Below are 16694 nucleotides of genomic sequence, written 5' to 3'. Positions count from 1 at the left end.
TTTTGCTAAAATCTTTTAGACTATTTTATTCAGACAACCAAGTTTTCTGCTGCAATGTCTCTTCTATTTCAAAGATTCTTACTTAGCATTTATATTACACATTCCCTGTCACTTGCTATATATGCAATTACATATATATTATATACATAATATACATATTATGTACATATATATAAAACACGTATATACATACATTTCAAAGTCCATTGTCCATCACTGTCTCCTTTCTTCCTCCTATCCTGGGGTCTCTGTTCTGCATTAGCTGTTTGATTAGAGTATACTGCTTAGACTGGAGTCTGTGAGGGATACAATCTCTGAATCTTCACACACTCACACAGAGCTTTCTTTTCCCTAAAGGATGAATAATATCTAGATTGCATACAGGACTCTTTGGAGTAGAGACCTCTTCTCTAATCAGTAGATGTTTCTTACACCATCACCAAAGTTGCAGTATTACAAATGAGAACAGCCTATTTTGTTGTTGCTGTTTTGACTTTATCCTTCTATTTAGGAACCTGTAGGACTTTTTTTAATCACTGAATTCAGGAATTTTATCAGAATATTCCTAGGTTTATGCCGTTTCTCATCAGTCTTGCCTGGAACAACAGTGAACCCATTCAAATCTGCAGTGTCTTTCCATTTGCAACCTTTTTTCAGCTCAGGGCACTTTTCTTCTATTACTTAGTTCTCCTTTTAAAATTTTATTTTTTTTAAAAAGATTTGAGAGAGAGCACACACGCACATTGGGGGAGGGGCAGAGGGAGAAGGAGAGAGAGAAAAACAGACTCCCCACTGAGTGTGGAACCTAATGTGGGGCTTGATCTCATGACCCTAAGATCATGACCTGAGCCAAAGCCAACAGTTGGACACCCAACTGACTGAGCCACCCAGGCACCCCATCCTTCTAAAATGTTATCATATGCATTTTAGGTTTCCTGGATTTAACTTCCAAGTCCTTTACCTTCAAGAGTTGACACTCTAACTCTTGGTGTTCTTGTTCTAAGCTTTGAAATTGTATTTTACTTAAGCTGAATTTAAAAAAACAAGGCAACAGAGATGTGCGCAAACTGCCACCTTCCCAGAATCATTTCAAATGGGATTTTTAAACGCTACCTTATCACTTAAGCAGAAAACAAAATGCTTCTTGGTGCTTAAAAGACAATTACTTAAATTAATATTTTTAAAACCCAAACGACTATTTGTTGAGAAGTTACTAGATTGAATGCACCTTGAAAGCAGGGAGTCTGCCTTCTACGCATCCCTCATCCTCAGTAGATCTCGTAAATAAATGTGTTCAATACACCTTTACATATATATTGATATATGGAGCACTTCACGAGTTCCAAAAGTAGAAGACCGTGCCATTACACTTACAAAATGTAAGGTCCAACTGAGGAGGCAAAACTAACTGAAACAAGTAACAGTGGTCAGTTAAGTGTTAAACTCTGTTACTGAATACAATGGTCTAAAAATAGAAGAGATTCATATGAACAAAAGCAGTCAGCTGGTTTCATGATCAAGGGAACATCAGCCAGGCCCTGGAATATGGGGAGATTTTAATAGGAGAAAAGGCAGTCCTGACAAAGAAAAGAGTCACTGTAAAGGCAGAGAGCTAGGAATGGGCCTGTCAGGAAAAAGAGTGAGGAAACCAGTCTGACTATAATAGAGAGTCTGTCAGAGACTAGTAAGAAAGTAAGAATAGACAGGGAGGCTGATGAGAGAGTCTAGATTCATTCACTGGTTGAATAGGTGTTGAAAATATGCATGCTGAAGGATGCTGCATGCTGTCCTCAAGCAGCTTACAAAGGGAGGTGGGAATGGGTAGTAAATGATAAGTTCCTAAGTTTGGGATCATTTGAAAAATAGATAAAATACAGAGGTAACATTAGATATCAGAGCTTAGAGAACCAACAAATGAGGAAGCTGGTGTTTTTAATAGGAAGTTCATCTTCTAGTACTTCCCTTGGTCCTTGAAGAAAAACAAGCAAAGAACTATGGGAGGAAAATTCAGACTGATGCTTTTTCTACACGTTCAATTTAAGAGTGAAAGTTTCTCCAAACCAGAAGGGAAATCCAATAGCGTAAAAATGGCAAAACTTTAAAATTTTAAGAAAGAAAAAAAACTTTTTGTAATTTCATATGGCGACAAATTAGTGGACTTACTATGGTGATCATTTTAAGATACATACAAATGTCAAAGCCTTATGTTCTATGCCTGAAACTAATATAACGCTGTGTGCCAATTACTCCTCAATAAAGAAAAACGGAAGACAGCCTGTTTGCCTCAGTCACAGATTTACTAAACAAGAAACTATCAGAAGCATCTACCTAATAATTCCTGCTGGGTTCATTTTTAAGAAGGAGATTCAGTGACAAGACTGATAACACCATAATGCATGCACGCCTGACCTAAGTTAAAACCCACACGTTCCAGACTGATGAATCAAGACCTGTACCCCTGAAACAAATAATACATTATATGTTAATTTAAAAAATTTTTTTTAAATTAAAAAATAAACGTTTGGTAGAATTAAAACAAAACAAAGCCCACCGGTTCCAGGCTATGAGTAACTTGAAACAACATAATCCAAAGTCTTAGAAAGAAACAAACAAACCCTACAGGTGCTTTAATTTATCCATAAAAGCAACAGTCCTCTAAAAATAAAGAGCTATTAGAGCACTATTCCTTCACAAAACAAGAAATAACTCCAAGAAAAAAATCAATTAAAGTACATGTCATTTACAGAAATATCTACATTAACTTAAACATTAACTTTAAACTTGAACATTAAATATCCTAAGAAGAAAACAAAGCACTAAAACTCTTCTGAACCAGAATGTAACCACAATCCTCTTACAGTCCAGAAGCTCAAGTCCAGCGCAAACGAAGGATCTTTCAAAGACACCAGACCTACGGATTTTCATTTAGAACTGTCCTGTGAAGCATCCAAAATATTTTCCTCCTGGGTTTCCCCTTTTCAGCTTCTGATCATCCTCACCTCAATTCAAGGAAGAAAAATTAATTTCACATTATTCTCTGAGAATAGGACAGAACATTCCCATCCTTTTCCCTCCAGGGAGCCCCACCTCTAAAACTCCAGAGACAGAAGCTGTATTCTAAGAAAAGTGGGGCCCAGTAGTTAGGATGGAAAAGAACTTTGCAGAAACAACTTGAAACATGATTCAGGAGACAGAGGCAGATGGCAGGGTGGAAACCCGTGGGGTTTGGAGCCAAGCCGACTTGGGTTCCCACCCCAGCACACGGTAGTCTCAGACTGCACGTTCTTTAACAAGTCTCTACAAAATGGAAATCACACACCTATCTTCAGCGGTTGTAAGATTAGAAACACATTTCAAAGACCTGCCTGAGGTCACACAGTAAGCAGCAAACACAGGGCCTAACCCAATTCTAAAATGACTGTTAAGCCCACTGCTCTGATCCCTTTGCCATTCATTTCAGAATGTAACTGTCACTGGCAGGGAGAAAGGGAAAGATGAGGGTATAGGGTCAAATCTGGCACATACCACATTCCTCTCCATTCCAGGTGCTTTCTGTTAGGCCAGTTCTGTCATCACAATAGGAGCTATTTATTCAGCACCTACTTACCGGCCAGCTAGGGTCTATGAAGAGCTAAGCACAGGGCCTGCTACATAATAAGCATTCAATAATTGATAGCTCCTTATACTGAGATCTTAACTTCTTAAGAGAGCTTAGGAAAGGCTGGCTTCTTACAGGAAATTGAGTGGAAAAGAAGAAAACCAGGCAGAAAAGGGGGAAGAATGTGCCAGAATGGGCATCTCTCAGAGAAAGGCAATGTGTACAAAGGCATGGAAGTGAGAAAGCACAGTAATGCAAGTAGCTAGGCATGCCTAGAGAGGGGCGAAAATCATGGAAGGCGCAGGAAATGAGGCTACAAAGGCAAGCAGGTCTTGGTACGCAAGAATGCTTGGATTTTATCCTGTGGATGGGGTAAGCCAATGAATAATTTTAAACAGGGGAGAGGACACGACTAGATCTGTGTTTCAGAAGGATCGTTCCATCACAGAATAGAGAAGGACGGACTGGAGGGAGAAGGGTCTGGCAAGCGACACGAGGCAGGTGGATGAGTTAGGAGACTACTATAACAATCTCAGGGTGCTGGGTGGCTCAGCTGGTTAAGCATCTGCCTTTGGCTCAGGTCATGATCCCAGAGTCCCAGGATCGAGTCCCACATCAGGCTCCCTGCTCAGTGGGGAGTCTGCTTCTCCCTGTGCCCTTCACCCTGCTCATGCTCTCTTGCTCTCTCTCTCTCAAATAAATAAATAAAATCTTTGAAAAAATAATAATAATCTCAGCAAGAGGTTGATAAGGGCCTGAACAAAGACCAGGGGCGCCTGGGTGGCTCAGTCAGTTAAGCATCTGCCTTCGGCTCAGGTCATGAGCCTGGGGTCCTGGGATGGAGCCCTGCATCTAGCTCCCTGCTCAGCAGGGAGTCTGTTTTTCCCTCTCCCTCTGCCCCACCCTCCCCCCAGCTGGTGCTCACCGCTCGCTCTCTCTCTCTCTCTCTCAAATAAATGGAATCCTGGAAAAAAAAAAAAAAAAAAAGAGCCTGAACTAAGACCAAAACGGTATGAATGGAGGGGAGGAAGAAGAATCAACAGGACTTAGTGACCCATCAGAAGATAAGGATGACCCCCAAGTGTCTGACCTGATAGGTGGACATTCTGAAGTAGGGTTCTGTGGAGCGGGCTGAAATAAGGAGTACAGTGTTAGACCTACTAAGTTACCATTGCCGGGGAACCAATGGGATGTCTGGAGCAGAGGGCTCGGAGTCAGGCCTAGAGACACAGACCAGGAAGCCATCTCACAGGCAAGCCAGCTAAAGCCCTGGGCATGGACGAGATTACTCAGCAAGTTTATGTGAAGTGAGATGAAGGCTAATGACAGACGGCAAGAAAACCTGAATCAGAAGGAAGAGCGAAAAAGCTCAACAGAGAGCATAAGAAATGGCAGCAGAAGGAAATGATGCCGTAAAAGCTAAGTAAGGAGAGGGTTTTTGAAGATAACTATTCACCATATCCAAAGCTGCAGAGAAAGATACTGTATCCAGTGGGTACTTTTCAGTCTGAAATCAGAAGTCATTGACGGCCTTGGAGACGGTGTTGCGGTTGTTTCGGAGGCTTGATAAGCAGAAGCAATGGACGGACCAAGGAGTGAGCAAAGGAAAGAAAGGAAGGAAAGGAGATGTAAGCTACACCTTCTAGGATCTGCGAGAGGGAGAGAACGCAAGAGCAAGCGGACTCCAACACAAGACTGTGGGAAGCTGCTTTTTTTAAGCTGGGAGAAATTTCAGCATATTTATAGGCTGAAGGGAAGGAACCGAGAGCCAAGCGTTAAGTGAGAGGCTGAAGATGAGAGAAAGAGACAAAGACAAAAAGACTATGAATGAAGACTATGAATGAATAGATCCATCAATGAAGTAAGACGCCAAGATCACAGAGAAGGGATGGGGCTGAGAACACAGTAAGAGGGATACACCAGGGAGCAGGAAAGGGGATATTTCTTCCTCTGAGAAAAGGAGGAAAGGGGATAAGGGTGGGAACTGATACAGATAAGGCTAAGAGTGCTGAGGAGAGAAATAGGGGGAGTCTGGCTTTCCTTACAAGCTAATAATGGCTCTTAGCTTTGCTTCACAGTCCTCTTTAAGAAACTGATGAAAGGTATAGATTCTGCTCCCTAAAAAGACACATAAGCACTCACACTAAAAATTCTGCACATGATTTCAGAGCTTCCGGGTCCATTGAAGCCAACTCAGGAATTCAAAGAAATTGCCTTTCGGAAGGGATCTTATTTATAGATGAGCACCCACAGGGAAAGCAAGCAAGCCACTCGTTCTAAACACAAAGATATGAAAAACTCTCACTTAAATCTTTAGGGTATGATCAATCACCGAAAGAGATGGGACTATCTGAGGTGTACAACAGCACTAACTTAGACTCTAGGGACAAGAGATATAGGAGACCATCCCTGCTTTTAGGAAACTTAGAATTTAAAGACAATGAGTGACAAGAGTCCTGGATTTAGCAATGGCTTTAGAAAAAAGCAGTATCTTTAAAAGACGAAGATCAATCTAGAGCTGAAGGGAGACAAAAATCAGACCCTTAGGTCTAAAGATAGAGGACCAGACAAGGCTGGTGGTAAACACAACTCAAAAGAAAAGAGGACGCAAGAAAACTTTTGAAGGAGGAACTGAAAGGATTTGTTCACTAAAGACAAACGGAGGACTAAGAAAAGGAAGAACCAAAAAACTATCTGAAGGTTCCAAGCACCCACATGTGCCTTTTCATAACTGGCAGATGCCTGAGTCTCAGAAACCACACTTATATTTCAAAGCCATTTGCCAGAACCTACCGGCTCGGAAATGTACACACACCAGATGTCTATATGAAACAAACCAGCTACTCTGCTCTGCTCTGGTCAACTGCCTGCAGTGACCCAACATGTGTTAAACTAGGGGTAGAGGGTGCCGACAGGAGCAACTGATGGTGCAGTGAGGTCTTATTTCTAAAAAATAGGTGCACAAATTCATTCCATTCATCACTTCATACACAACCATACTTTGCTAAGTAACACGAGATATTAAAAACAGCCAAGTCACTATGCATCCATTCACTACCAGAAATAAAGATTACATGCACCAAGCAATCACTGCATGCCACACACTATATAGTCAGCTCGTTTTCAACCTTACAACTCCAATGAGACTGTCATTCCTTTAAGAATTGAAGAAATTAGGGGCGCCTGGGTGGCACAGCGGTTGAGCGTCTGCCTTCGGCTCAGGGCGTGATCCCGGCGTTACGGGATCGAGCCCCACATCAGGCTCTTCCACTATGAGCCTGCTTCTTCCTCTCCCACTCCCCCTGCTTGTGTTCCCTCCTCGCTGGCTGTCTCTCTGTCAAATAAATAAATAAAATCTTAAAAAAAAAAAAAAAAGAATTGAAGAAATTAAAATGAGGGAGGGTAGACAGTCTATCCAAGATCACAGAGCTACTAAGTGACAGGCCAGGAATGGGACCCAAGCCCACCAGATGCCAAAACCTGTGCTCAAATGATTCCACAACCGTGCCTCACACCGAAACCAAATCCCAAGACAGGGACTTTATGTTTCACTGTAAATCAAACTGAAGTGAGCAAAAATTTATTGCTCTCCTAAAACAATACAAGAAAGAAACAGTTGGGGAGCTACTCAAAGAAGTTTCAGATACGAACGAGCTCTATAGGAGCTGACACTGAGGTGAAAAGAAAAGCAATTTAAATAATTAGAAAATGTACTGGTTGGCAAAAATGGCATACACTGTAAATGATGGAAGGTGTGAAACGAGGGGCTCACGGTGGTCGGGGTTGGGTTTATAAAAAAAGCTAGCTCTTCAGCTGAACTCTTAAAGAGGAGTGGGATGGCAAGCAGGAAGGAGCGCTTCAAAGAGCATTCTTGAGAGAGGGGGGAGAACTGTCATATGGTACAAATACAGTGTGAGGGCTCTTTTCAGCCAATCATCTGAACTTTCCACCCTGAGGTGCTAATCCTCACACAGGCTAGGAAAGAAAGTAGCCACCAGGGGCCAGGCTAAAAGTGAAGGGTCAATGATTTTTTTTTTTTAAGATTTTATTTATTTATTTGAGAGAAAGGAAGAAGTAACGGGAGGGAAAGGGAGAGAAAACCTGAAGCAGACTCTGCGGGGAGCACAAAGCCCCACAGAGGGCTTGATCCCACGACTGCGAGATCATGACCTGAGCAGAAACCAAGAGCTGGACACCTCACTGACTGAGCCACCTAGGCGCCCCTTAATGATTTCTTTCATTCAAAAATCCAGTTCAACGCTATGGGGCTGTCAAACAATAATTTTTCAAAATACACATCAGAACAAGGGTGTCCAAACAAGCGCTATCCTTTACAGTAAGGTGAATCATTCTACCAACAAATCTGTCACTCGTCTTCTGAAATACCCTCAAAACCAGTTTACATCATTCTACTTTTTTGACAGTCACAATGCCATCAGTTTAGAATCACTCTAATTTTTTCAATCACAACTAGTCTGGACTCCAAAAGAACATCACAGATTTTCTCTACTTGACTCCAAGTAACCGATAAAATGAAATTCCACCCTCAAATAAAATCTGCCACCGTGAGGATTTTCAAAGGAATGTCTCTGACCACAACTCCTAAAGATGAGTTCCAATGTAAGATGAGTATAGCCCACCAAAAATATCTACAGTCAAGTTTTAGAGAGAAGATCACTTAGATAATGCCTGGTTTGGGATATTTACAAATCCACAGCCCTGCTTTCCTTCCTACTCCTAGCATCAGGTATGACAACTACTTAGACATAATTTTCTAATAAATGTATATCCTATGAATTCACAACTATGTGTTGTATTTGGGGAAAAGTGGACCACTTTCCCATTGTAGATAAAACAGGAGGAACTCACCAGTTTCCTTTTACTTGCCCACTTCAGAGACTGTGAAACATGATGGCTAGCCAGCACCTATCACTTTCCCTCTTCAACTCCCCCACTGCTTCCCCACTCCTCAAGAGGATTCCCTTCCACTCCTAGCAAGGAGCCCTCTTTATCCCTCCACCTTCAAGGTGGGCCCTACCAGCCTTGCAGGGCTGCCAAGATAAGTGATGAAAGAGGAGAAAGGGAGGATGTGACTGTTTGTCGTATCTGTGCCCAGAGAAGTGTTCAAACAAGAAAAGGGAGGATCCCTTCCTGTGTTATTTTGTCTTCAATACCTTCCCAGTTGTCATCTTTGGACACTAAAAGACCTGAGCTCTTCCGACAAGCCACAGAAGTATGGGATTTATGTCCTCCTTTCCTTCACCTTAGGACTGAACTGCACAAGCCCAATCGCAGCCGTCTCTACTAGCCACACAGTCCAATCCTGTATTTATAGTTCTCTGCTCTTTCTTCTCCACAACAACGACAAAGCAGAGAGCTTCCTCTTTTCTTAGAGGGCAAAACCCTACCACGGTATCCTGTACTGTCTCGTTGGTATCTAAGTGATTCCCATTCCAGACTAAGGACTCCCTGAAAGCTGACAGTGCCCTGCTCACCTCTGTACCCCCGGCACACGTAGGTACAAAACAAGGGTCTGCTGAGTCAAATAAATGAATGACAGACTTGAGAAAGACTTTAGAAAGAGAATCAAGGGAACAATTTAGAATTGTGGCAAACAACTGTTACACAGAATTTCCTTAGAGTAAAAATTAGAATTGCTTGTGCCATAACAAGATATTTAAACCATTTGATGGTAACAGATGCCATAATTATATGGCAGCTTAGGATAATGGCACTTATTAGACGAGCGACTCTAGATAAAACACTGACCCTCTTAACCTTTCTAAGTTTACCCTCCTGTTAAAACAAACAAACAAACAAAACAAAACAAAGGAGGGAAAAGAAAAGGTGAACGATGGTAATGCGATCTATCTCTTCCACCTAATCACAAAGTGGTAGTGAGACCCAGATGACGTCATGTATAAGATCGTTACACAAATATAATGTATATGACAGATTTAAACAAATAAATCTCATCATTCATGTTACTTAATATGCATACACTTGAGTAAAACAAGTGAATAAAGTGACACCAGAGTTTACTGCCTAACATATATCAGATATAATAATAGTAATACAGTAATACATGTGGATCCTGAAAAAAATACCCACCACGGGAATACTTTTAGAAACCTCCCACCTATTCAAGTCATCTACAGAAGAGCTCAGGATTACGTGTAACTTCTACTCTGAGTGATTCTCCGGACAGCTGAAGCCTATTCTTTTTGGTGCAAAAACAGGAGCTTTCACCACCCAGTCCGTGGTGACCCGCCCGAAGCACCAGACACAGCCCCGGGCTCTGCAACGCGCTCTGCGGCAAACAGCCCACGGAGGCGCAAACCTGCACTTCAGCACAGAGGTGCCGAGCTATGACCAAAGCCTGCCGCCGAAAATACAGACAAGCACAAGACATTCCTTTAACAGTACACAGCTCAGACTATCACTATAATTAGGACCAACTACGGCCTGCGTGAAAAAAAAAGAGAATAAAATCAAGGAATGAGTACACCAAAGCCAGCAACCCTTTTAACAGAGTTAAAAGTACATTTGTTTTTGGAAAGGAAAAAAGTACTTTTGTCAAAACAGCAGCTGTGGAGAAAATGCACAATAAACAAGCAAGCAGAGATTCATTCAAAATACACTACAGACATCACAGATAACACCGCACCGGAGATCTGGGGGTTAGCGGGTCGTTTTAACTTCACTTGAATTCCTAAAAATGTCTACCTACTTCTTCAGTCAAGCATCCTCCGTACTTTATTTTTAAGCAAGAGAAAAAGACAGATGGCCGAGATGCTGACACTGCAGGCCCAAGATTTTTCAACTGCATTTCTTCCAGTTGTCTATTGTTAAAAGAGATGAAATACAGGACAACACAGTATAAATCCGTAAGAAACTAAATCAAACTAAGTATATGTCAACCAAAGCAATCCCGCACGGGAAAGCAAACCACACGCATTTGTCCTTAACGATGCTGATGCTGAAACCCTGACATCCACAGTCTGTAGGAGTTTCACACCTTTCTAAAGGAGAGAAAGGTGAGCTAATCAGTGTGAGTCCTAGAAACAGTTCCTCAGAATCATTTCTAGAAACACTCAGAGAAGTAAACAATAATCAGCTGGAAGCCGATATAGCGAGAATAAGGAGCTTCCAGGATCTCCCTCTGTGTAAAAGCAATCAACTCCTATTTTTAATCTCATTCTGACACAAACATCCAGCCAAACCTCTCTCTTGCTGGCTAATCAAATATAGCTGATTTGTTACTATAGAGTAACTGTTTTAAAAGTCAGATGTGAATGGAAGTCATTACAGATTTAATGACAATGTTTTAGTATAGGAGAAGAATGAGGTTATCTTGAGAGGCAGGACCCATGGTAATGCTCTAAATACGTCACAGAAACCAACCCCGTCCACCACCACTGGTTCTGGGGATGGGCCAAAAAATAACTTCCCAACTGATTAATTGAAAAATAATATGTTGGTAATTAAGTGCAAATGAAAACGGCACCTCCCTATACATTGGGAAAACCTAACAGGGTTATTAAAAATAATTATTTCCTTGTATGCCCAACAGGATTTATAACACTCAAATCTACTTCTGGTTTTTCATTATAAAGGATTAAGGGGGGATGGGGGAGAGAATGCCTCCATAAGTAAACAAAAAGTCTGAACTCTCTTGGGAACTTGTCACATTCTTCTCTTCCAATCAACAATATTTAATCCACTTGAAAAATGCTAGCGAAGAGGGCCTTTGGCAAAGAACTCGGTAAAAATATGCAACTCTGGGGACACCGCCACAGTACTGACATCAAGCTTGTAGAAAATGCTGCTTTGTCTCAGAGTCAGCCCCTGATAAAAACAGGAACTTTATGGAGAACTGATCACAACTGCACAAGAAGCCCGATCACATGCCCACAACAGAGCAACGTTTCTCTCATTGTTGTCCAAGGGACTTCGCTAATAACAGAGGCTTGATTTATTCCATTCTTTTAATTTTCAGATCCCCAACCCTCCTTGTACCAATCCATTGTCAAAAGAAAGAGGGTGCCGGCCAGGATTTGCATGTAACCGGTAGCCACCCTCCTCTCTTCAAAGACTCCAAAAGGTGATCAGATGCGGAAAATTTGCCCCGAATACAGGCACCAGGAAAAAACCCTTATGACAAAGGTGATCTGAAAGCAGCACAGTGTGTGTCTCTCTGCGTTAATGCCACTGCTTCTAATCTCCCTAGGACCCTCAATGGCCCACCCTGCTTCTCGCTCACTCCTGTCACTGGGGAGGCATCTCGTATTGTTAAAGGAGGAGGAAGAAGAAATGCTGAGGATTTCCCATGTATCTTTCTCTTTTTCTGAAGGGGGGGAGGGGAGCCGAACCAGGCGTGGGGCCCTCCCCTCGAAAAGGGTAGAGGAGGACAGGAGAAAGCTGTCAGCCACCCTGCTCGCAGCCTCACCCCCCACCCCCACCGTGCCCAGACGCCCGGGCAGGAGCGCGAGGGCGCAGCTTTGTCTCGGGTTTTGAGGGGCAGGGAGTGCAGAAACAGCCCGGGCCCGGGGAGGACTTCTCCCCCAAGCCCCTGCTTAACCCCTTCCCAGAGAACACAATGAACGCCACGGGAAACCCACTTCATGGGGTGCGAGAGCAGGGAAGACGACCCTTCAGAGCACGGGCCAGATTTCCGGCACCCTCCTCCCGTCTCGCCCGCACGGCCAGCAGGGCGCGCGGCGGGGACTGCTCTCCCTGTCGCCGCGATCCGCAGCGGCGCCCGGGCGCTCGCTCCCCCGCCCCGCTCCTACCCTCCGAGAGCTCCAGCTCCAGCTCCGCCAGCTGCGCCCGCACTTCGGGCGGCAGTGCCGCCACCGCGGCCGGCGCGGGCTCCAGGCCTCGCTCCGCCATCCGGGCTCCGCCAGCCGCACTCCGGAAGACGAGAGAGGGGGCCGAAGGAGGGACGGACTGACGCGGGCCCACACCCCGGCTACAGGATCCGGCTCCGGCCGCCGAGCGCCGCCGCTGCCGCCGCCGCCGCCGCCGCCGCCATGAGCGAGAGTCACGTGAGCATGGCGGCCCCGCCCCCGGGCCGAGGACGCACCGCCTCCGCCGCCAAGTCCGCTCGAGTACTCGCGAGCTTACGGCGCCCTCTACTGGGGATCTCCTGAGACGGTGAGCCCAACCGGCCGCCCCGAGCTCTCCTAGGCGAAAGGAGCTTGAGGTGTTGACCGCGTGGACGCATGTAGGGTTTACCTTTTACAAGCTCATGAGCGAGGAATTTTCAGGGGACCCAAGCCTCACTTTTTCCAGTTCTCTTCGTGTGTATGCCTTTGTCTCTTCCCCACCTCCTTTTTCCCCGAATTGACTACCCATTTATGAGGACCTGAAATCAGGCCAGTTTTTTTTTTGACGGATTGATTTTTTTTTTTTTTTTTAATTTTTATTATTACATCACAGACCATTTCTTTCATGGGGTTTTCTTAGTCCCACTTGCCGGGAGCTCTTCGTTTCTGTTTCGGTTCTAGCATTTAAGGCAATGGAGGGAGAATCTCCTTCCTCCTACCTAGAATTCTAAGTACTTGCAAGTGGGGAACTTAGTCTTCTTGATATCGGTTTTATCCTCTTCAGTGTATAGCTTAATAGGTGTTCCAGAAATATTAATATTTTAATTCAATATAAGGAGGATCCAAACATTTGTGTATTTTTACCAGGAAGTACTGGGGCAGATGCTTTAAATAGTTGTTCATATTCTTTCTGTTATTATTATTTTTTTTAATGCCAAAGCTCCCTTTCACAGTTTGAGGGATTTCAGTGTTTTCAGTTCCATTCTATGCTGATCCAAAATTGGTCTTTTGAGAGAAAAGGCCTCAACATCTATTCACTAATAGGAGTTTCTAGACAGTAGTATACCAGTTAGGAGCTGAAGGGAAAATTATTTTTTAGTTAAAAGAATTTCAGCTTGAAAAAGATAAATTGATATCGTGGTTGATTGAGGGGTAGACTGAAATTTCCTTTTAACTGCAACAGTGTGAGGAGAATCTTGGAAATATATATATGTCCTCTGGTTTACATGAGGACTGTTGCAGGGGGTTTTTTAAGGCTGCAAATTTGTTGACATTGCTCCCATCAAAAAGTGAAGTCCCTGTCGCCTTACCTGAATCTGGATAGGCTTCTCATTGCTTTGACCAATAAAATACGGCCCAAGTGATACTATGTAACTTAGGAGGTTAGGTCCTAGAAGGCCATTCAGCTTCCCCTGGTTCTTAGAATTCTCCTTCCCCAGAGAACCCTTCTGAGGACCCTCCCTCCCAGCGCACTCTGAGAACCCAGCAGCCATGCAGGGAGCTGGCCACATGGAAGACTATGTGAGGTGCTCTGCCCAACCGCCCCAGCTCAGCCAGCCTTTCAGTCATCCTAGCCCAGGAAGCCTCCAGATGACTCCAGGCCCCAGACATTTGAGTCTTCCCAGCTGAGGTCCCAAACAATGTGGAGCAGACAACCCATCCTTCTCGTGCCCTGTCCAAATTCCTGTGAACATAAGAAAATGGCCATCCTTTATGCCTCTAAGCTCGGGGTGGTTTGTCACACAACAACAGACTCCCATAAGAAGGATCTTAGAAGGTGTTCTTATTTACCCTCCCCGTAGCCCTTACCCCCTTTTATCCTTGTCACTAGAGTACACCAGCCCTACTGAGGCTGACTATGCCAAATACACACTTTTCTGACCTCCTTGGCATGTATGTGACCCACTGGGGGAACTCCTGGAGGAGAAATATTTGTAGAGGATTTTCTTTTCCGATGAGAGAGATGCACAAGGAGAAAACGCCCCTTCACTTCTTTCCTGTCTTTGGATGTTGTCCAGTTTAGGGCACGAGCAGTCATCCTGCAACCACAGGGGAAAGCTAAGAGAAGTACAGAGACATCACCTAGAACTTGACAGAATTGTTCTGCTAAAATAAATTCTGGCACCACCTATATTGGACAGCCATACCACCCTGAACACGCCCGATCTCGTCTGGAACCACCTATATTGGGCTTATCCTTCTTGTATGAGAAAATAGGTTTAAACCTGTTTTAGTTTAATATTCTGCTATTTACTGCCCACAGCTTCCCATCTGATGCTCAGTTTATTACCAAAAAATGGAGTATTACAAGTGAGCAAAAACGTGAAATGACTGAGTACAGTTGCAAAATGTCTAGTAAACTGTCATGACACAGATCACATGTAAACTGGAGCTGTTTTGCTAGGGAAATAATTGGAAGAATTCGAGATTTAGGGAGCGAGTGGACTACTTGGTATGGCTTTCAGTAAATTCACACAAGAGATAACCCACAGCAGGTGGGGAAGTTGGGCTTTACGAAGAAGCTGTTCTGGCCACAATCCAAATTGACGGGGATTACAGGGTGGAGCTTTGTTGACTTGGGGAAGCCAAGGTCTCCAAAGTTAAATTGAGGTAAACAGAAGCAAGAGACTTAGCAGTGATAAAATTGAGAAGATCGAGGCCCCAGATCTCTGAAGGATCTCAAGACCTTTCATTAAACAGTCTTTGTCAGATGAACGAGGTCAATTTAGTAATGAATACAATAAACCTAGCAGGAAAGATTACATTAAGGGTGGTATTCCACCCCCCCCAGGTCATTAATTTCAAATTGTCTCAAGGAACAGATCTTTAAACTAAAGGAGAAGGGATATTTGCCGAGTATAGCAGTAAGAGCTATGAGGCTGAAATTCTCGGGCTTAATGACTGATCAGTGCTATCTAATAGAAAATACAACGTGAGCCGCTTGTGTAATGTTAAATTCTACTACATTAAAAAGTTAAAAGAAACAGCACATCTCCATCCAGACTAGCTGTATTTCAAGTGTTCTGTGACTACACGGGTGGCTATCCTGTTGCTCCACGCAGATCCAGATCTTTACCTGCCTTATTAGCACATGGAATTGACTGGATTCAACAGTCCAGAACTCCACTAAATTTTTGCAGCATATGTATTGCCAAAGATATTCCAAACTTGGTTTTAGCTGCCACTAATTATTCAACACTAAAAGCAGTCCCTAAACTTCCAACTCCCACCAACAGGAAAATGGCTGCCAAAGTTCTGCCCGGAAGGGCGTATATATATGCTCAATGCCCATATTAGGTATGCCCGTGTAAGACAATGGATAACTAAGACACTTTCAGAGACCAGAACCAGAGGCTGCCAGACTAACACATTCGCTCCATTTGCCAGGGTCGGGCATCCTCACTAGTCCTGTCAGACAGCATGGTACATTGTTTGCAGAAAGGGCTGCAGTAACCCTTTTACCCTCACTGTATTCACTCTCCTTAGGTAAATCCCTCGTATACATTGGGTTCGATCATATGACTTGCTTTGGCTAATGAGACACTAGAAACATGACCTACAGACTTGAAAAGTCCTTGTGGATTGGGTTTGCCCCCTCTCTTTCTGCGTGTGAGACCACTGCCTTGTGAATGAGCAGGAGCTGGACTGCTGGATGAGAGACATGGCCCCGCTACCCTCACAGCTCTGGGCAAAACCCAGCCTGCCGCAAGGTATGAGTGAGGCCATAGACGGCTGTTGATTGCAAGTCCATGACCGAGCCCTGCTGAACCCAGCTCAAATGGCCAATGCCCTGGGCAAAAAATGGCTGCCATTTTAAACTACTAAGTTTTGCTGGTTTGTTACACAGCAAAACCCGATAAAAACAGGTATGATATGTGCTCAGGAACAGCGTCTGCTGCATATTTCCTTTTCTGAATGGAGGCATTATTGTCCTTAAATTCGTGGTCTGGCGTTGTTTGTTGCAGTAGTTCTCAAACTTCAGCATACGTCAGAATCACAGGGAGAGCTTCTAAAACACAAATTGTGACATCCAACGCAGGGTTTCTGATTCCGTAGGTTTGGGCTGTGGCCCAATGACTGACATTTCTGCCCCGTTCTATGATGACAGCGCTGCTGCTGGTGTGAGGACCACACTTGGAGAACCAGCGGTCTGCTGGATGTGCTGGAGACAGTTACAGCTCCGGCCGCTGGTCCGTGAGGAATTATCTCCAGACATGAAGACGATTACATAGCCCCAGAGGTCTGGACTTGGAGCTAGAGGGAGTTCC

General features: G+C 43.9%; 1 protein-coding gene across 2 annotated transcripts in view; it reads right to left on the bottom strand.

Moving 5' to 3' along the window:
* DIP2B (disco interacting protein 2 homolog B) overlaps positions 1 to 12653 on the bottom strand; it is a 213497-nt gene extending 200844 nt beyond the window's left edge. The window contains exon 1 of one of the 2 annotated variants that reach the window (XM_040642443.1): positions 12391 to 12653. In XM_040642443.1, coding sequence (XP_040498377.1) covers positions 12391 to 12490 — 100 coding nt within the window. In that variant the 5' untranslated portion in view covers positions 12491 to 12653. The remainder of the gene's footprint in view (positions 1 to 12390) is intronic. The other variant, XM_040642444.1, reaches the window with a different exon arrangement.
* Positions 12654 to 16694: the final 4041 nt, after the last annotated feature.

Source organism: Ursus maritimus, unplaced genomic scaffold (assembly GCF_017311325.1).
Source record: "Ursus maritimus isolate PB19 unplaced genomic scaffold, ASM1731132v1 scaffold_26, whole genome shotgun sequence".
In the NCBI taxonomy this organism is placed as follows: Eukaryota; Metazoa; Chordata; class Mammalia; order Carnivora; family Ursidae; genus Ursus; species Ursus maritimus.
This window is presented reverse-complemented; position numbering and strand designations above follow the sequence as displayed.